This window comes from Ctenopharyngodon idella, chromosome 3 (assembly GCF_019924925.1).
Source record: "Ctenopharyngodon idella isolate HZGC_01 chromosome 3, HZGC01, whole genome shotgun sequence".
NCBI lineage: Eukaryota > Metazoa > Chordata > Actinopteri > Cypriniformes > Xenocyprididae > Ctenopharyngodon > Ctenopharyngodon idella.
In genome coordinates this window covers 53,173,653-53,195,560 of record NC_067222.1, presented here as the reverse complement: position 1 = coordinate 53,195,560, position 21,908 = coordinate 53,173,653, and the positions used below count along the sequence as shown (strand labels likewise).

Here is a 21,908-nt window from a genome sequence, read left to right as displayed (position 1 = left end):
GTCAAAGTAATGGAATAACATCAAAATACGTGAAACTGAAACATGCAAAAAGCTTTGTGATAAAGTATTTAAAACAACAGTCAAACTATATAACTGTATATATATATATATATATATATATATATATATATATATATACAGGGTGTATATATATATATATATATATACGGGGTATACTCATTTTTGCATCACCCTAATTTGAGTAAAACTGGAAAATGTGTTCACGAAGTTATAATATTAACCTTACTTTCATGTTTTAAGTTAAACAGATGTTATATTAAACTTAGTCTTGTCAACATTTTGGAAATTGTTTTTGTGTTCATTGAGATATTGTTTAAAATGTTACTTTTACCAAAGAGCTCATTTACGCTGATCACTGTATATGTACATTACATGTCGACACACACTATATATAAACTAAGTTCCATCTTCATTTATTTATGGTATCTACATATACTTGAAAACAGTTAAGGAGGTGAAGAGATTTTTGTTGTTGTTTGTTTCTTACTAAGCTAAGCTAAACTACAGCACTAGAGCATGATGGGCCATCAACACCTGGGCAGGGGCTGCAGGATTCAGCCTGATTGGTTGTTTTATCTGGGGGCTGTTGGGTGCTGAGGGCTGATTGGTTGTTTGACCTGAGGTCTCTTTAAAGGAGCCTGTCTGCTGTGAAAGGTTACAGTTGTTTTTCAGTATCATCTGGAGATCATCTATTGTTTGTGACCAGTCACTGCTTGTTTTGGATATTCAGCATTTGAAATGGCTTCCGAAGGGTACGTACTCTAACTTTCTATCTGACTATCTGTTTGCCTTATGTACACCGCAAAGAATGTTTTACTTAGTATTTTTGTCTTGTTTCCAGTCCAAGTATCTAAAATTCTACTAAACAAAGAAGCATTTCCTAGATATATAAGCAGTATTGTCTTGTTTTTTGAAGAAATAAATCCAAATTAAGTGACTTTTTGCTTAAAACAAGCTAAATTATCTGCCAGTGGTTTAAGATCTTAATTCGTCTTAATTCAAACTGAAAACAATATTTTTCTTTTTACCCCAGTGGTAGATTATTTTGCTTATTTTGATTTATTGGGTCGTCGGAAACCAAGACAATACTTTTTACTCATCTAGTAAATGCTTCTTAGTATAAAAAAAATGTATATATATTATTGGACTGGATACAAGACAAATATAATAAGTGAGAAAAGCATTGTTTTTTGCAGTGTAGCAGTCACCTAAAAGTTTTTATATAGCTTATTGTCAGTGGAGTCAGCTCAATTTGTAGATAGCAAGTCAAAATAGTCTTTAAAATTGATGGGTAGAGGTTTCTTGGAATAAAATAGTTGTTTTCTGCCTTATTGAATGTCATTTCGTATTGGCTAGAAAATGTAGTATAATCTATTGGGAACAATGCACTTTTCTCTATAACTTACTGTAGCACTACAGGTCTTTCTAAGTATATTCCTTTGTTTGGAAAGTTCCTTCGACCTTGTGTAATCTGATGCCGTTTGTTGTTTTTGAAGAGTTGTGCTGCAGAATAAGAGTCTCATGACATGATGCCTACTTGTTATTTAACTTAGCGATATGTATTATATAACTATTTTGTTGTCTTATTGTTCACACAGATCTTTCCACAGCAGGATCTACTTCCTCTGCCCTCACTGCAAGAAGGCTCCACGCTCTCTTCCTGGGCACCTCAGGACGGCGTGCATGCGCGACCGCGCAGAGGCAGAGGTACGGGCCACTGTGATTGAAGCCAAGAAAGAGATGTCTGAATTTACCCACAGGGGACGTTTCTGGGAGTACCAGCGTATTCAAGACATTTTGGAAACTGCTGATCCTCTTGCTAGGTGTGTAAATTACATGTTATGCTGTGCTGCTTTGTCATGTTGCAGGACAATATTCAATATTTATTCAAATGTTTGTGTATTCACAACTGTTTAATTTCCTCAGGTTGTTAGACGAGATGCAAAAGAAGGGCTTAGTGGTAACAAACAAACCTCTAGTCCTCCCTAACCCCACACTGCCTGTGCCCTCTTTACCTTCATCTGCTCCTCAAAGCCCTGGAGAAGGTGCGAACGAGCCACATGTTGTGACGAACGTGACCGTAAGTGTATTTTAGTAGCAACAACATCTTTTATTTTACTTTACCCATTGTGCTCCACAGATGCGTGTACCTTGTGAGTGTTTGCGATGCCTGACACAAATGTCTGTTTGCAGGTTCAGGAATGGGAGGGGAAAACCCACATACCGAACGGAGCTTCAGTTGCAGTGAAGGAGGATAAAACAGAAGTACTGCTGACTGATGACCAAGAACATGTAAGTTTATATTCAAAATTACATTTTAACAGCAGATTAAATATATTGTGGATAAAGTCATGCAAGACTACAGCTACATATGTATGTTTTTATATTTTTATTTAATATTAGTACAATTTATTTTTTTTTATTATTTTTTTTTTTCAGGGTTTTGGTCTGTACTCCAACAAGGTACGGCCGGCGACGTTTCAAGGAAATGATGCGAAAGCAGAGGACAAATTTTTTGTGTTGAGTAGTGGGAGGCCGATATATAACCCCTGCAATGATTCGAACAGACTCAATGCCAAGTAAGTGCTGTTTCATTTCTTACAAAATCTCAAGTACACAAATTTGCTCATGGTCCACTTGTCCTTTTTATTTTTTGCATATTAATGTTGCTCTGTGTTCTAGACACAACCTTCCCAGTGTGACCACGAGAAGCAGAGAGAAAAGGATGAATGAACAGACGGCGTTTGACTTGCTGGTTCAGTCTTACCCAGTGACTCTTGACGGGTCTCCTCCGAAAAGGGCACGCAGACACGAACACGAGAGGCACTGCTACAACCGCTGGTGCAGCGAGCAGCTCAAGCTGCGTGAACAGCGTGTCCTTGGTGAGGATCCAAATACACCTTCTGTTACAGTCATATATGTAATGTCAGGGCGGCACAAATAGTGAAATCTCTTAGACCATGTGACCACAATGGCTAATGCTTCTTGTGATTCTTCTTTATAGAACATTTCGGTCGGCGTCAGTCGTCTGAGTCATGAGTGGAGGCCTGGATTAAGAGACAAGGGTGGACGTCGAACATCCCTCAGGCTTCCCCAATACTCCAGCAGTGGAAGCCCTACGGGGGCCAACATCCATCCAAGGCTGTTCGTCCACAATGACAGAGATGTCATTCTCTTCATTGCTTCCAGGGACATTCCAGTTAACGCAGAGCTCCTCTTTGATTACGGCCTGAAGAGAAAGTCTTTTGCCGGTGAAGGAGTAAATTTAAGCTTTACATGTTAACGTAGGCTACACAAAGAAGTGTGAGCGGGCTATTTTCCAAGCCACATTACTTTTTGTGCCTACTTTTTTTTGAGCCACAAAACACCACCTCTCTTGCTCTCTAAGTTGCCCTGAATGACTCCTGCGGCTTTGTCTCTTTTTTTTTTTTTTTTTTTTTAGTAGGCTACACAAAGATGAATGAGCGAGCCATTTTCCAAGCCATTCATTTTTGCCTACTTTTTTCTTTTCAGCCACAAAAAAATATACACCAATATACATATATTGTTTTTTCTTTCAATATTCATACTGGTACTGCAACAGGTAATGACACAAAACCTTTATACACACTCTCACAAACAGATTCAAATATACATTCAGCAACCTCTCCTTATTTCTTACAGTGAGAAGGATCGCCACATGTCTGCTGAGACAGAAAGCCCTGCTGCCCATCATCCGTTTGTCCTCGAGAGAGAGACGGCTGACTTCTCCAGCCAAGATGAGTTCAACCAACCATTTCATTAAAAGAATTAGTTCACTTTCAAATTAAAATTTCGTGATAATTTACTGTGATTCTCTGCTGTCTGCCCTGATCTTCGCCTGTATCCTGAACACTGTCTGCTGCCTGCCTCGACCATTGCCTGTTCCTGTTTACGTCTCTGCCTTTGCACTTGCCCTGTTGATACTGATCTTAATAAAACCTGCAAATAGATTCCTCCTCTGTTGACCCTTCATTACAAAGGGTCTTATCTAGAGAAACGATCGGTCATTTTCTACAAAAAATACAACTGTATATGCTTTATATAAACAAATGATTGCCTTTGTAAGTGCTTCCGCTTTCCGTATTCTTCAAAAAGCTTACGCAGTATGTCCTATGCCTTCCCTATTCTACTTAGGGGAAAAAATGTAACTGGCGCTGCGTTCGTTCTGTAAGTAGAATAGGGAAGGCGTAGGACATACAGCGTAAACTTTTTGAAGAATACGGAAAGCGGAAGCACTTACAAAGGCAATCATTTGTTTATATAAAGCATATACATTTACATTTTCTTTCTAAAATGACAGATCGTTTCCTTTGATAAGATGAAATGTAAAACAATGTACAAGTCGGTATAATATAATATAATATAATATAATATAATATAATATAATATAGCTTTAGAAATGGTAAATGTGGTGTAGAAATGAAACTGCCAAAAAAAAAAAAAACCTGACGCACGTTTCTGGCTAAATTTGGACCAAATCAGACGGACCGAACAAAGCCCAATTTACAACGTCTATTTTTGGGCTAAATGAAGGCCATGATAAGCCAACTTGATTTAGGCTAAAAAACAATGTTGAAGTGACGTCTTGTGCTGGGTGGGTATGTTATAATCAGGTGTCATTGTCCACAAATGCCGACCAAACAAACCCCAGTGAAAAAAGGCATGCTGCACCGGAGAGACACACAGAGCCAAAGCAAACACGGCCATCAGAACCACAGTATCATGACATGACAAATAAAGTCTGCTTATTGTTCTGTACATTGTGATAATGATGGCATGTAAAGTCTTACTAATCCATTATTCTTTAGAATAAATACCTTCAGAACTGTTTTAAAAGTCATTATCATCTTGAAAGATGTGATTTCTTTTGTTTTGACATGTAAATGGACTTTTTTTCTAAAGATATGGTTTTGTTTTGCTTTTTATTTTATTAAATTTTACTTCACCTACTTATATGGATGTTCATTGTTTTTCATGTTAACTGATAATTAAAAATCAGACTATTTTCAATGGCGTTAAAATGTTTTTATTTACAACTGTTAAAAAGATGTTTTCCTTACAATTGTGTTAAAAAGATGTTCTTATATTTAATAAAAAGTTTAAAGTTTAAAAACAGTATCTGAACAAGAAATTTGTTACATGCTGATTGTCCAAGGAAAAATTGTGACCTTCAATATTGTTGTTGAACTTTTTAAGTCTTAAGAACTGGTCAATAACACATGTAATGATCAACTTACAATACATTTATAAACAACCAGTTACAGTTTCACTTAAACATCTTCTAGTTTTACAAATCTTTTTTTTTTTTTCATTTCAAACAGGCCTAAGTTAAAATGTATTAAAGAAATAAATGTTTGAACAATAATTGTTTTTGTCATATAAAATAATTTTGGTGATCATATAGCCATTGTTTTCCGACATGCGCAGACCTGCTATGTACTGACGCAATTACACCGTTAACACACACAATTACGAGCGCGCAGATTTAAAACAGTCATCAATTAGCGTTTATCAATTATAAATTTGTGATTAGAAGAGAAAAAAGAAGTGAGGAAAATTCCAATGAAGGAACAAGACCAAACAAAAAGACTCGTAGCACTAGCAGTGAAGGTAGGAGAGTGCTTGAAGAGTGGGAGAATCAGTTTGCTGTCGATGAGCGCGATGGGCAGCCTTTCTGCTTGCTCTGCAGTAAAACACTGGGCAATTGCAAAACCTACAATATCAAAAGACATTTCGATACCACCCATGCAACATTTGACAAGAAATATCCACCTGGATCTCAGGAAAGAGCTCTCAAGATAACTAATCTTGAAAAAAAATGCCATCGCTGAACAGAATACAATGCGAGCTAGCTTAAAAGTGTCCCAGGCCGTGAATTGTAGTTTGCGAGTAAAGCTGCAAATTCCTCCAATAACTCCAGCTGCCTTTGCAATCCTCTGAACCGTGCTGTTGAAACTTGATGCATGGCATAAATGATAAATATATTAGGCAGTATCTTAGTGAAAGCGCATTTCTTTCTGTTTTCTTCCATTCAAAAATTTGCATCAAATATGACATAAGCGTGCTCCGGCCTGGGATGTTAAGTGTGAGTGTGGGAGGGGGACAATCGCGCTCGGGTCTAGTGAGAGTACACCCTTATTTACACTAGAGTTGGATTCTCATGCTAAACATGGACAAAGTTTCAAAACACGAGTTGGACGTATGACAGAGTATTTCTGTGCCAAATGACTATTTCCGGTTTCGGTACGGGATTCTGAGTTTTTTTCGAGTATGGCCCTTTATCACGTAATAAAGAGCGTAATTCCTTGTATAGGCACTTCTCCCTGATAAGTGTGCACACACACACACATCACCCAGAGCAAGAGCACGCCCACGCCCATCAACCTGTTTTGTTCGGGATACACAAGCTGAGAGATTTTTCAACAATGTCTGTGTCCCAATTCAGGGGCTGCACCCTTTGAAGGCTGCACACATCATCGAGGCAGACTCATTTAAGAAAAATAACCCTTAGATTGCAAAGTAAGAAAGAAATTACAGTATTTTACGCCTCACAATGAATATCAGTCAATTTTATTATGGTTACTTTTCTTAAATATGACATCCTTGATGACGTATGCAGCCTTCAGATGCGACCTTCGGAGGACAGAGCCTCTGAAATGAGACGCGGCTCCTGTCACCAAAGAAGTGTGTTTTTGGTTGTGAGGGAAAGATTACCTTTTTCAGCTTCCCAAAGAACCCAGCGTTAAAGGAACACTCCACTTTTTTTTGAAAATTTGGAAATTTTTTGAAAATTTCCAACTCCCCTAGAGTTAAACAGTTCAGTTTTACCGTTTTTGAATCCATTCAGCCGATCTCCGGGTCTAGCGGTACCACTTTTAGCATAGCTTAGCATAGTTCATTGAATCTGATTAGATCGTTAGCATCTCCTTAAAAAATGAACAAAGAGTTTCAATATTTTTCCTATTTAAAACTTGACTCTTCTGTAGTTACATCGTGTACTAAGACCGACGGAAAATGAAAAGTTGTGATTTTCTAGGCCGATATGGCTAGGAACTATACTCTCATTCCAGCGTAATAATCAAGGAGCTTTGCTGCCGTACCATGGCTGCAGCAGGTGCAATATACAAGAGGAAGATGAGATACACCAGACCCAACAATGCAGATGATCTGAAGGCCGCTATTAGAGCAACCTGGGCTTCATTACACCTGAGCAGTGCCACAGGCTGATCAACTCCACGCCACGCCGCATTGATGCAGTAATTCATGCAAAAGGAGGCCCAACCAAGTATTGAGTGCATAGAAATGAACATACTTTCCAGAAGCCTGACATTTCTGTTTAAAATATCATTTTACTGATCTTATGAAGTATTCTAATTTATTGAGATAGTGAATTGGTGGGTTTTTGTTAAATGTGAGCCAAAATCATCACAATTAAAAGAACCAAAGACTTAAACTACTTCAGTCTGTGTGCACTGAATTTATTTAATACACGAGTTCCACAATTTGAGTTGAATTACTGAAATAAATGAACTTTTCCACAACATTCTAATTTATTGAGATGCACCTGTATATATTTATGTGTGTGTGTGTGTTTTTTATGGGTTGTTATGGACTGTTTGTAATGGCAATAATGGAAACGTTATGTTAAATGAATGATACTGTGTAAAGCACCTTGACCATTCAGCCAAAAATATTTGTGTCTACTGTGAAGTAACCATGTTTCTATCAGTCATGCATGAGTGTTGCATACAGTACATTCACATTAATATTAAGGCTGGGTAAACTAAATTAACTTTCAATATAAACTATGAGTCTACTGCAGTTCACTTTATTACATTCAGATCAGCAGTGTCTAATTATGGTCTTGTCCACATGTTTGTCTGTGTCTTTTTCTTCCTTCAGCGGCACATGAACACCTGATGGATTGAACTCTCTCTTATCCACCACAGTGGCTTCAGACCCAGTGATGCAAACACCTGTGTGTTTCTAGTGTTTCTATGCACTTTAATAAATTCTACATCTGTAGTTAAAAATATTTTTATTATTTCTTAAAAAAAAAAGTGGTAGAACGTCATGGTCTGATTGGTTTACACCACTAAAGCGTCATATTTTATTTTTGTTCACCTCAATAGATGGCAGAGATGGTGCTAAAGGGCTGCAGGTTAACCAATGAGACCTCTGGTCTGTCACAATCACAATATCTACGAGAATATCATGCATCAGTCTCAGTAAAAGATGTTGTTGTTGAGGTTGGTTGTCTTTAATAGAAATTATCTTTTTAACTTTAAATTGTTTAACTGGTAAGATGTCAAATCATGCCAGTTTTACCTGTGGAAGCATCCAGAGACTTCACTGAAATTCAAGCAGCTCTTAAAGCCAAAAGAATCACACTTTCTAACTGAATTAAAGGAAGAAATTTAATGTACAATTAACAAGAAAACATACACACGAGTTCACTCAACAATCAATTTTTCCTCTAATAGTCTTCAACTTGACTCTTCTGTAGTCACATGGTGTACTAATCTAAATAATCAAGGAAGTTTGCTGTGGTGCAGCAGGCTCAATGATATTACACCGTGTAACCGTGGAGACATTTGTGAGAGACGCTGCATAATATCACTGCACCGAGTCTGTATATCGTCTATTATTTCTCGATGTCCGACACCAAGTGCGTCAATTCTATTGTGCAATGCAGAAAATTCGGCTTTTATTATGTTGCGAATGGTTGCAAATTCAGCTGCCGATCTGTCTCGATCCTCCTGGAGGAACGCGAACAATGAGTCCAGTTTGTTATCAATAGTTGACATTCTGACGTTTAATGAGTCCAGTTTGTTGTGAATAGACGCGGTCTCCTCTGATGATCTGTTACGATCAGCGGCGAGGAGAGCTGCTATTCTGTTAACAAACTCGTGCTTCCGACGAGCTCCCCTTCGCTCTTCTTCTTCTAGAAATATAATAACCAAAACTTAAATTAAAGGCCGTTATCGAAGGAATAACAGTTAATTGCACATGCATCGTTTTGATTAACACGGGTATTCTATATAATTTTAAACAAATTAATATACCAAATATTGAAAATGATTTAGTTTAAAAGAATAATAAGGAAGAATCAAAACTTACTGCACTTTATTTCTTCATGGGCAGTGGGAGTCGTGTTCCTTTGTGGACTGGATCCGTTGTCACGACTCCTGTTCTTCTTTGGAGGCGCTGCGGAGCTCGGTCCCGGCTGCTCGCTGGCTTCCGACGGTAGATCTACCGGTTCGCTGATGGATATCATTTGTTCCTGAGGATTTGTTCTCGTTTGAGTAAAATTAACGGTAGAGTCTCGTCTCCCAACCCTTGATGACTCGCTTGTGGCGGGGCCTCCTTCACAATCGTCTCCGGTAGGGTCAATGAAACCTGGGAATGTAGCCAAGTTGGCTAATAATATTAAAAAATATATACTTTTTTTTGGGGGGGGGGGGTAAACAGGAATAAAATATTCTATCAGTAGAAAATAGTATTATTTTTACCTTTGTCTGAGTCTGCAATGACATTAGGGCTATCCGCTACTGAAAAATAAAAAATAAAACATAACAAATTTGTAAATTAAATTTTTCAATTGATACATATTTATTTACAATATAATGACATATCAGCAGCTGTGACTATATTCACATTGATATTATAAACATGTTTACAGTAAGAATTGTCTTTTAACAACTGTTTGTAACAAATAACATCACCCCACAAATTTATAAAAAAATTAAAAATGTGTTCAGCAAATTGGTTCAAACTCCATATACAACTCTAACACAAAACATACACTTTTAATCATCAAATACTGAATATCTGTTTTTCTCAGATGGACAATAACAATGTAATATTGAGCCATTTATACTACCTCAATCAATAACACTGCACTTAAAAAAAATACTTTTTAATTATTATATACATAATCTGAATACAGCAAAATGAAAGGAAAAACATTAATAATCAAAAGAAACTGAAAAGAAAATACCAATACAGAAAAAAAATATATAATTACAACAAATTATTTAGAAGTATTTAGCAGATTTCAAAATATAATAAATAAAGGATGTGTATTTAACATATGGGTCATTGCTGTTATGCAGTGACTTTTACTGTCTCAATGATTTATTTACTCATATTATTTCTAAAATGAGTCACATATTTTTAAGAAATGGCTTAAATTGTATATTTAGGTCTTCTTTATCACTTAAACAGAGATAATAGATTTTTTTTTACACACCTTTTTATTGATATATGCGTTCAATTTTATCATGTCCTCAGTGAAAAGTAATCAACTTTCAGAAGAAATATAAACCATGAAATGATAAAAACCTCAAAATATTTTTAAATTATATTATAGACTAGACTAAACTGCCTCTAATCATACATATAAATCATGTGAAAATAGTTATTTTTTAGAATTTTCCTCAATTACCGTGTCCCTGAAGTCATCTTCCACCCTGTTAGTATGTACTTTCTCGCCTTCCAAAACCGACTGCAATTTCATTGAGACCATTTTCAAGAAGTGACATCATTTCTTTTTCTTGCTGGAATTCAACTGTACAAGCTGAGGTTAGCTTCAACTCTCACTTCTAACTTTTTTTTAGTTTTTGAAATGTTATCCTGCTTGTCCCACCCTTAAAGTTCCACCCTGTTAGGCTATATTATGACGAATGTTTGTCCTATCAAAAAACGTAAAAACAAATCTGACATAGTTATAAAAGTTCTGTTTATCTGTAGAAGGTTAGCTAGCTTAATGTTGATCACTCAAAGAGCTATGGCTAACTTAGCTCAAACTTTTCCACCCTGTTGGAATGTGAAACTAACAGGGTGGAAATTCGAATGGAATAAATAGTATTTAATGTACATAGCAAATTCTATACATATGTATATATTATATAAATTATTTATTTCTTAAAATTTCTTTGTAGTCTTCAAATTGTAATAATAATATAAAGATACTGAATAATGAAAATAAACTGCACAGTTCTTTATGGAACCTTATATAAAGGGGCTCTCTATTCAGCACCAAAAAGGGTTCTACCATTGTTACAAAGACCCTAATTTGGAACCTAATTTTAGAAGTTTCACATTACAGTATAACTGTAATGTGAATGTCTATAATGCAAAAAATATAAATTTCATTATTTATATAGAAAAATCAGTACCAGTATTAGTATCAGTGATACTGGCCTTCATTTATTAAAAGATGCAAGTAAACAAATATTTAACATATGCTGTTGTTATTCAAAAAAGGGCATTCTCTAACCATCTGAGCAGAGAATTGTTTTGCCATCATGATTGATTGTGATAAGGAACCACATAGCTATTTTTTGTGTCCCTCCCCCAAAGGAAATCTGGATTTTTTTTATTTTATTTTATTTTTTAATTATTTTGAAACAATATTATATAGGTGCAGTTCCACACATTAAAGATGACAAACCATGCAGGACAACGACGGAAAGCTCATCCACTGTAAGAACCTGTTAACACTGGTGTTCCACCCTGTTATGCTCCTTTCCACCCTGTTAGACAAGTCATTTTAAATAATAATTTGGCAGCAACGTTAAATATTTGAACCTTTTTTTCCAACACTTCATGAACCTTTTTTTCCAACACTTAATGAACCTTTTTTTTCAACACTTCATGAACCTTTTTTTTTCCAACACTTATGAACAGTGTTGCCAAGTCCGCGGTTTTCCCGCGGAATTGGGCTACTTTTACACTGTTGCCGCGGGTTAAATCGACCCAAAATAATGTGATATTTAGCCCCTGGAATGCGATTTTACCAGGGGAGCCCCGCCAAAAACGCGAATTTTACCCCCCAGAAAGCGATTTTTACCGTGGGACCCCCTGAAATGCGATTGGGCTAGTTTTGGGCGGGTTTTGTTGTGAAAACCTGGCAACCCTGCTTATGAAGCCAAAATGTTACCGCATACCAGGAATGACCCATATACATAAAATACACAGACATTGAGGCGCACATGAAACTGAAAGTAAAAATGTCAAACAGAAATATGTGCGATGTGAAAGCGGAAGCGGAAATACAGACTGTAAACACACACGGATGCTGCGTGTATCATGCCATGATCACCACATGTATGGAGAGAAACTACATGGTACAAACATATCCAATTCATATTTCACGCCGGTCCGAGGAAAAAACGCCATCCGAGAGCATATCCAACAAATATCATAGAAAACTGATATGAACAACACTGTTAAAATTAGAGTCATTTCAAAGTGCAGCTCCGGACGCTTCATGTCAGCAAATACAGTGTGAAGTTTTCGACACCGCATTTTCCTTCACCAATAACCATAATAATATTAAGAATATTTGAATTCAGCCTGGACGTTACTCGCTATCAAACTGACAAATAGTTTCTGAATAATGTTTTTAACATGAGCTTTTAACACATAAAAACAATCACCCCAGCAATTCCCTACAAGAAAACACGTTTTCCAGACTTAAGGAAATAAATCCCCAGGCCAGGCATCACAACAAGGCGCAAATGTTAAATAAAGAGGATTTTCTTTTTTACTTACAGATTCTTGACATTTTTCTGTTGGAGAAGTGGAGAAGAAGTCCGTAGTTTCACAGTCGATCAGGAGCGCACAATTTCCTGTGTTTTCCAGGGTTTCTGGACCGTTTATATGATCCCTGATTGAAAGAGGAGGGATTGGGATCTGGGGGTGTCCTGCCCTCAGGGAAAACCTACTGACGAATTTAAGCTTTCAATCTCTTTACTAGAAATAACTGTTAAATATGCCTGCTTTATATTTATAAGGAAATATATTGTTTTAAATACCCCTTACTATCCGGGGAACGGAAAAGCACATATAAGTTTAACCTATAAATAACAACCGAGTATTTCTAAGCCTGTATTAGAATATATATATATATATATATATATGATATCTGCCCGTGCAGATGTATGGATCTGTAAAAATCATATCACATTATTTATCTACGGCATCATTAAAATCATACCCTACGCTATTAATAAAATAGTATATTGATTTAAATCGGATTTGTATTGTATTGATTTTTACATATGCTGCATAAACTGGTGTCGATGTTCCACCCCTGAGGCATTCACAACGGCTGTGCAAAGACTTGTAAATACGCTTATTGTTTGAAACCAAATCTGGTGCCTTCTTTTGAACAAACCCGCTGAATAGCCCTATTGTGGGTTAAAGCGGCTGACATTAGGTGAGCAGCGGGAAGACGCCCGTAAGGCGCTGTCTCTGTCGCGAGACTGCTTCGAGCAGCAGCGGGGGTCAGTCTTCATCTCCAGAAGGCGCGTCTCAGCAGCAGCTCGAGCTCTCAGAGGCTGTTATTGATGTTTGAGACACGAGAAGGTGCAGCAGCCCCAGGGCCTCGATTAACTGCGACACTGTTGAACTGACAGTCACAGCAGCGAATCTCCTGAGGTGAACAATTACAGCTTTGAACTAACCACTGCAAGCCACTTTGAGAGAGAGAGTTTGTAAACCATTTCATGTGTGTCAGAAGGAGTGTTTTCCTGCTCTCTGAAAACTGTAAGAAATTTTATATTTTCATTTAACTAAAACTATAATAATTGGCTTCAGTAAATTTAGTAACTGTTTGCTTTTATTATTAACACTGGTATTTTATTTATTAACATCTTCATTAAAAGAGCAGAATGTTTTTCACTTTTGAAATGAGTGTGTGTGTGTGTGTGTGTGTGTGTGTGTGAGAAAGAGAGAGAGAGAGAGATTTTTAGATTTCAGTATAAACTAAAAGCAAATGTTAGCCTTTTCTTTCAGACATTGCTGCAAGAGATCTTTTTCCAGGTTTATTGGTCTTTATATTTTTTATTTAACTAGCAGAATGTACCCATTTGCAAAACAACTTTTTAAATTATAAAAATGAAGAAAGTTTACTGTGATAGATGGGGCAGATTACACAGAAAAGTCTATGTAATCCCTGCATAAAACATGGAAACCCCAACATGTCTGCACATGTCCACACAACAAATCCCTTATGCATTGACTTTGTTAAAATTAATATTCTTTTACTTATATGTTTTATATTTCAAACTAAAAGCAATTGTTATCCCATTCATTCAGACATCATTGCAGGAGGAAATCTTTTTTCCAGGTTTTAATTTTAACTATAATAATAACTCTTGGTAAATTTAGTAACTGTTTTTAATTTTTCAGTGTGTTATAATCTTTTGGAGATGTGAATGTTTTTCACTTTTTGAAGTGTGTGTGTGTGTGTGTGTGTGTGTGAGAGACCTGGTAAATAAGTAGCATTTTGATTGGTTGTGTTTGGAAAATGAAAGCAAGTCAATTGCTGTTAGATTGTTGTGTTTTAGGTAGAGAATTGTGTGTAGTGTTTTAAAAAAGTATTTTATGCAATTGAAAACAGATTTTTGTCAAAAATTGTGTGACATGAACAGATTTTGTGTATAAGCAGTTGGAAAAAACTGTAATTAAGATGTTTTATGAGATCAGATTACGTCAGAGAGGATAATGTTTTACTGTACTAAATGGTGATATTTACAAGTACATACATATTTGCCACAAGTCTGATTTTTAAAGGGAGTCTGAGTTCATCTTCCAATGACCAGCAGGTCCAGGCTTGGATTTGCTTAGATCAGCTCATTTCCTTCTTGGACCAGCTTTGATCAGTTTATGACCATCTTGAAACAGCTTGGACCAACTTCGACCTGTTTATAACCAATTTATGACGTGTTTCAAACCGCAGCACCACAGCAGCATGGGAATCGTATTGGTCTATGCTACTTTTTAGAAGCATAAAAACAACATTGCAGTGAATGACTTCATGTTTGCTCATGTAAAAATGTGTGCTTGTTGTTTATCACAGGATCTTGAGGGTGAGTAAATGACAGAATTTTCATTTTTCGGTGAACTATCCCTTTAAGTGTGTGCACATGTGTATGTATTTGTGTGTGTGATGAAACAAATAGCGTCTTTATATTTTGCTTATAATTGCTTCTGCCAAAAAAAAAAAAGATTTACACTGCCTTATTAATTTTATTAAAAGTAATATTTTACATTCAGCATTTTCCTATTAATGTCTGAGTAATGTTTTTCCCATGTGATTACAGATTCACAAAATGCATGCCTTAGGGATGAATCCTCTTCTTCTGTTGGGGAAGAGGAACGTGTCCGGGTCCTTCACAACTGACGGGATCACAGCTAATTCCTTTTTATCCCCAGAGGAGGTGTCCATTGACACAATAAAGAACATTTTTACAAGTCTTCTAAAAGGTAACTGTGCTGCTAGAGATTTGTCATTTGTTTCACCTTAGTGAATGTCAGCCAGTCAATGTAGAGTTGTGCAGTTATCTGTATGACATTTGGAGCAATGGCTCCTTTCTTACAGAGCAGCCTTTCAGGTCATGTCAATATCAGGCTTGTTTTACTGTAGAAATAGACACTCCAGCTGCTTATTTTATAGTGAAATATTCTGCCCTGGACAGTGGAGTTGAGAGTAACCACAGCATGTCGTCCAGCGGGGAAGATCGTGGTGCCAGCGATGGAGTAGATGCCACAGTCTTTCATAAGGGGGATGATCCCAGTGGCAGCACTGGTGGAGAGGATGTTGTTACTTTGATCCTTACTCCAGTGGATGGGTCAGTCATCATCTATAGTTTGGGGCCATATGTACACTGAACTGTTCATTAAAGAGTGTTTAGTTTTTGCAATGTACCATTAAACTGCATTTGAATACTTAAAATACATTGGAAGATTGTCTTGGTCTTTTTAACTATTAACACACAATAAGAAATGTGACACACACTGTAAACCTGAATAGTACTATTAACTTATAAAGACTGAGTACGCTGCAATTAAAGTCTGTTAAATCACTGATCTTCGTGGTGAAGAGTATGTCTGTGATTAAGTCAAGATGGGCTGTGAAACTTCAAGGCTATATATACTGCATGCTGTTTAACAGTTCATTCAAGTAAATAGTGATAGTCTCTTTGATGGTTACATTAGTGCATTCTGGTGCTAACTAACACTTAACCATAAAGATTAGGTGTTAGTTTATTCAATATTTCAATTACATTTTAATTACCAAATTTGTGTAGTATAAAATAATATTTTTTAGGTTCTACTAAAATAATCTTTTACTTAAATGTTTTGAGTATTCTGAATTTATTGGGTTTTATAACCACTGCATCAAAATAATTAAAAAATGCTAAACATTAGTATGGTAAACAATAGTTCCCTTTCGAAGGGAACTCAACTCTGCGTTGAACACGCTTTGGGGAACGTCACACGTGACCTGGTGTCTGAAAGCCAACTATCCAACAACTCCAATCCCTATTGGCCGGCGACAGCCTATGATGTAATATGGCGCGACCTGGAAGTATAAAAGGAGCACCTGGAGAAGCAGTCAGTATCTTTTTGTCTTTCGGGTCTGTTCTGTGATTGCGGTTATATCGACTTCAGTAAGGGATTCTATAATATGCCTTACAAACGTTCAAGAGAGTGTGTTCATCCGTGTCCCAGGGTTTTGACACTTGATATACACATTTCTGGGTGTTTTCTGTCTGGAGAGGAGCGCGCATAGACAGTGCTTGAGGGTGCTGTCTGTGTGTTTATCTGTTGTTTACAGTGAGCGTCTCCCTATCGGGACGCTCCGTTCTCGTTCAGCACTCTTCCCGAGGGAAGAGGTGTCCGCATCTGCGCCTGGTGATTCTGGCCCCGTTCGTGCTGAGGCAAAACGGCGGCTGCAATCATAGGGCTCACAGGTGAGCTCGTTGGGAAGTTTGAGAGAGTTGTATTCCTTGGTGTTTTGGGGACGTGCTTTTCAGCAGACTGCAGCTGCCGTGAGAGCGCGTTAAGAAAGGTGCCGCATGCGGACGGCTCGACGAGCGGTTCCTTTCTGTCCATGAACGCTGCAGCTCCCATAAACTTTCCATTCCTTCCTGATCTCTGCGTTTGAGATCGGGAGGGCATGGAAAAACCCCTAGCTGTTCAGATTTGTATGTGAGCCCAGACAGACGGGAGGAGGAAGAAGCGAGAGTGAGATGGGTGATCGATTGTAAACACCTCTGCGTTTGTAATCGATCCCCCAGCTACATAAGGGCGATTTATATCTACCCTCTCCTCTTCTTCTTCCACCTCCTATATATATGTATGTTTATTTATATGCATGTATATATATTTTATATCATGCTCAGATACTTCTTATTGTCAGACTGATGGCTGGGCCCATAGTGATTATTTCTGTCGGCCCGCTTTTTTGGTTTGATAGTGAGAGGATCTTTTAGGCTTAAAAGAACCCTAGATTCTATCCTTTAATGTAAAAAAAAAAAAAAAAAGAGTATTAGGAATCTTCGGTCTTTGAGCTGCAGGAAGATGAGATGGGTCTATATTTTATGTTTTTAAAATAAGACCTTGTTTTTTTGTATAGTTTTCTGAGCATGTAGTTAGTCAGGAGGCTGGTCCATCTCGAGCTGAGGCTCTGAGACAGGGCCAGAGGTCCAGTATGGCCGCTCAGGTGCCTCCTCCTTTCGGAGCAAGAAGCAGAGATGGCTGGACTCGAAGAGGAAGAAGCAGGTTTTAAAGGAGGTGATCGATCACATACGCCAGTAGCGTCGGTAATCGATTCCCTCTCGTTGCGAGGGCGACTTTATATCTGCCCTTGCCCCTTCTTCCTGCACCTCCTCGGTTTTTGGTCAGAAAAAGTAAGGGGTTTTTGGGCAAACTGAAGTTTGATAGGTTGGCTAGTATTATATATATTGCAGGCCACAAAATGGCCACCTCTTAGCCACCTGTTGTTTAGAGTAGCTTCTCATCTGCTGTTTTCTAGAGTAGTTTGAGTTAGCACTCGTCACTTCAGTTAGTATGTACAGTGTTATGCGAAAGTTTGGGAACCCCTTACAGAATCTGTGAAAATGTGAATAATTTTAACAAAATAAGAGAGATCATACAAAATGCATGTTATTCTTTATTTAGTACTGTCCTGAGTAAGATATTTTACATAAAATATGTTTACATATAATCCACAAGACAAAAAAAAATAGCTGAATTTATTAAAATGACCCTGTTCAAAAGTTTGGGAACCCTTGGTTTTTAATACTGTGTGTGGTTACCTGGATGACCTATGACTGTTTTTTTGTTGTGTGATGGTTGTTCATGAGTCCCTTGTTTATTCTGAGCAGTTAAACTGCACTTAAAATCTGTTCTTCAGAAAAATCCTCCAGGTCCTGCAGATTCTTCAGTTTTCCAGCATCTTTTGCATATTTGAACCCTTTCCAGCAGTGACTGAATGATTCTGAGATCCATCTTTTCACACTGAGGACAACTGAGGGACTGAAACACAACTATTAAAAAAGGTTCAAACATTCACTGATGCTCCAGAAGGAAACACAATGCATTAATAGATGGGGGGTGAAAACATTTTGAATTTGAAGATCAAGGTAAATTGTACATAATTTGTCTTCCGTGAAAAATGTAGGTATCTTCTGTCGCTTCCGGAGGGCAGTACTAAATGAAAAAAAAAATATTTCAACAAAAAGAGAAAAATTTGGACCTCTTCATCCTGTTCAAAAGTTTTCACCCCCCGACTCTTAATGCATCGTGTTTCCTTCTGGAGCATCAGTGAATGTTTGAACCTTTTTTAATAGTTGTGTTTCAGTCCCTCAGTTGTCCTCAGTGTGAAAAGATGGATTCATTCAGTCACTGTTGTAAAGGGTTCAAATATGCAAAAAATCCTTGACACTGAAGAATCTGCAGGACCTGGAGGATTTTTCTGAAGAACAGAGCTCAGTTTAACTGCTCAGAACAAACAAGAGACTCATGAACAACCATCACAAAACAAAAAAACAGTTGTAGATCATCCAGGTAACCACACACAGTATTAAGAATCAATGGTTCACAAACTTATGAATGAGGTTATTTTAATAAATTCAGCTATTTTTTGTCTTGTGGACTTTATGTAAACATCTTTTATGTAAAATATCTTACTCAGGACAGTACTAAATAAAAAATAACATGCATTTTGTATGATCTCTCTTATTTTGTTAAAATTATTCACATTTTCACAGATTCTGTAAGGGGTTCCCAAACTTTCGCATAACACTGTATGTTTAGGTTGACCTTAATCGCCCACCTGACATTGTTTGCTTGTGAGCTTTGCTTTCTTTCTCTTATCCTTGAGATTTGGAGGTGAAGCCCAGACTTCACTAGGCTTGTGGCCCTGTAAGAAGGCCTGTAGCTTAGGGGCCAGGCTAAAGCTAGGTTAGGTGTGTTATATGTTAACTCTATGTATACTATCCCTCGTCAGGTGGTATAGTTCCTAGTTCTGGCCTCCTCCCGAGGGAGTTTTTAGGCCGTATGCTCATTGTCCCCTTGTTTATGTAGGTGCAACTGGTGAGGTTAACAGCTAGGTTGTAGACCGTTTTTAGACTCCCTGATGCTGTTTTTCTCAGGTGGTAGGCCCTTATCTTTGCATAGATAAGTTATGCAGGTGTATGCTAGGCCCCACTTTCTAGAACTTTTCATGCTATGGAAAGTGTTTTTTCCTCTGAGCCACTTGATTTTCTTAATCAAGTTTGAGTTGACGGTGCTAGCTTTTAGCCTTCGTCCTCTAGGGCTTAGTACAGATTTGAGAATCTGTGTGGAGAAAATGTTCATCTTCACTAAAAAAAGCAAGTATGTCAAAGCATTACATTTGCTTTGAGTTCTAGACTTTTGCCCTACATATATATATGTGAGCTTACTTATGCTGCCACAGGTTAGCAGCTGTTCTCATAGTAGCAGGCTCTTTGATGTTAGCCTCTATTGGAGGGATTGGTGAGTATTATATTCCCCAGTAGAGGTTTATTTGTGTCACTGAGTGCATCACCTGTTGGATCGCATACTCAGGGTAGTATAGAACCACTTTTTGAGAAAAGCTGGTTTCTATTAGCTCCCTTTTGTGATCTTGTTAACAGCTATATTGCATATAACTTTGATTGTAGGCTCTTATGGTTAATTAGCCTCCTTCTAGTTAGCAATTGTATTTCTAACAAGTGCTGTTAGCTGATTATAGTTTGCTCACATAGTTTACACTGCCACAAGCTTTTGCTACGTGTCCGTTTGAGGTAGTAGGCCATATAGGCCTCCCTTAGACCATGTTGGCATTGTTTGGTTCCCTTTAGTCACATATGATTTAGGGTACATTGCCTGTTGGAATGTGTAGCCTAGCTCAGGTTGCAGTTAGCTTGCCACAGCTATTGTTGGGTTAGAGCTGGTCCCCTGTAGCTTGGTTCCCTTTATTTCACGAGCTGAAGCCACGTGTCATTGGAACGGTAGGCCCCAACAGGCCTCCTTTCTAGTTCACATGTTGGCACAGTTTGTGTTTTATTCTGCAAACAGGCTGAATGCCACTTGTTGCTGAGATTGTAGGCCCCATAAGGCCTCCTTTTTAGCTGACTTGTTGGCAGGATGCCTGGGAATCCAATACCACCATCGGCCACACCCCACCTCTGCTTTGAGTAGGCCTTAGACAGGCTTCTCGTGGAGTATGGTGGCGTAATATGCATTTCCTTTTAGAAACTAAATCGTTGAATGCATGGCCTGATGGTTGGTATGGTTATGGTCGCCACTAGCTAATGCCGCGTGTTTACTAGGGTAGGCCCTATGGGCCTCTCGTGTAGCATGTTGGAGTTCAGTTATGTACTCCTCTCACTTTGAGAGTAAAAAGGTGCTTTTTCTGTGTACTCTTCTGAGTGGCTGACCTCTCAAGGGTGAGTTTTTGTGGTAAAACCTTACTGAGGTTTGGTTTTAACTACATCAGCCTCCTTGAGTCTGGGTTTCTAATCTAGTTGAGCTAAATAGCCACCTAGTATCTAGGGTGGTTCTATTTTTGCTCCTAGAACCCTAATGGCCACTAGACTAACGTTGTATGTCTTAAAGGTTTTTAGGCCCTCTGGGCCGCCTTTTTTGAACATACTAGCGTATGTTGTAGTGTAATCCTCTTACTAGAGAGCTATCAGTATCCTACTGAATACACTTCTGGTTGGCCAGGGCCCCAGGTGATATTTTAACCTCCTTATGGTAAAAAGAGTTATTTTACTCTGAGTACAATGCTCGTTGGATTGTGTTAGGTGGATTGTCATGTGGGCACTTTTCAGTTTAACTACTGTCACTAAGTCATATGTCCTGCTCCCAGCAAGACAGGTGTTCAAGGTGGCCCTCAAAGGCCACCATTGAATGTCCTTCTAATATGACGAAATGCTTTTCATATGTGTGTCATGCTCCATATAAAGCTATTATCATGATGTAGGCCCCTTTCTGGCCTCTATGATTATATGCACACAGTATGGTCTACCTGTTAGGTTGAGCTTTGTACTTCCCTGCTAGGGTTGTCTGTGTAATAGTGCTTAGCTCCCTAAGCTGATCATGGGTTGTAGGCCTCTATGAGGCCTCCTCCTGAGGTTCAGCCCTAGGCTGGTTTGTGCTCCCCTGTATCAGGGTTTCTAGCGCACAGCCTCCTCAGTGCAAATAATCGCTGAGCGCTGAGTAGATCCTAGGATGAGCTGATTATACTCCCCTCAATACGAAGGTTCATAGCACTCAGCTGAGTTCTGCTCTCCAGGATGTCAGTCTCTACGCATGGGTTTGAGTTGCTTACTGCCCTTCTTGCAGTCGCTCTTACCTGCTCTCTTCTCTGAAGAATGCATTATGGAGATTCTGTATTCAGACAGGGTTGGCCAAGACTAAGTTTGTCCTACATCAGACCAGGTCGGCCTCCCTGGTGGCATTGGGGGTGACTTCGTTCCCCTCTAGTGACTGGCCGGGGCTCCTTTCGGTTCCCTGGCCACATTCCCTTTCCTCGGAAAAGTTGGTCCCAGATGCCTTTA

At 38.2% G+C, this 21,908-nt stretch overlaps 1 protein-coding gene and 1 long non-coding RNA gene across 3 annotated transcripts; one reads left to right on the top strand and one right to left on the bottom strand.

The window, feature by feature from the left end:
* Positions 1–208: 208 nt before the first annotated feature.
* Positions 209–4,054, top strand: LOC127508880 (uncharacterized). Of its 2 annotated transcripts, XM_051887352.1 has the most exons (6): positions 209–773; positions 1,620–1,844; positions 1,948–2,101; positions 2,215–2,313; positions 2,461–2,600; positions 2,704–4,054. In XM_051887352.1, the coding sequence occupies exons 1-6, from the start codon at positions 760–762 to the stop codon at positions 2,963–2,965; spliced, it is 894 nt and encodes a 297-aa protein (XP_051743312.1). In that variant the 5' UTR covers positions 209–759; the 3' UTR covers positions 2,966–4,054. The 2 variants fall into 2 exon arrangements, with proteins under 2 accessions (XP_051743312.1, XP_051743311.1); XM_051887351.1 differs by lacking the exon at positions 209–773 and having other exon boundaries at positions 1,305–1,844.
* Positions 4,055–8,477: 4,423 nt separating this feature from the next.
* On the bottom strand, positions 8,478–12,748 carry LOC127508975 (uncharacterized). The gene is made up of 4 exons (XR_007929054.1): positions 12,601–12,748; positions 9,555–9,593; positions 9,163–9,441; positions 8,478–8,986 (listed from the first exon to the last, which is right to left on the bottom strand). It is a non-coding gene; the product is annotated as an uncharacterized LOC127508975 (long non-coding RNA).
* Positions 12,749–21,908: the final 9,160 nt, after the last annotated feature.

Coding starts and splice junctions, on each gene's coding strand:
- LOC127508880 (XM_051887351.1), top strand. CDS start 1,579: ATGTATTATATAACTATTTTGTTGTCTTATTGTTCACACAGATCTTTC. Junction 2,314..2,460: donor TGACTGATGACCAAGAACAT/GTAAGTTTATAT, acceptor TTTTTTTTTCAG/GGTTTTGGTCTGTACTCCAA. Junction 2,601..2,703: donor TCGAACAGACTCAATGCCAA/GTAAGTGCTGTT, acceptor TCTGTGTTCTAG/ACACAACCTTCCCAGTGTGA.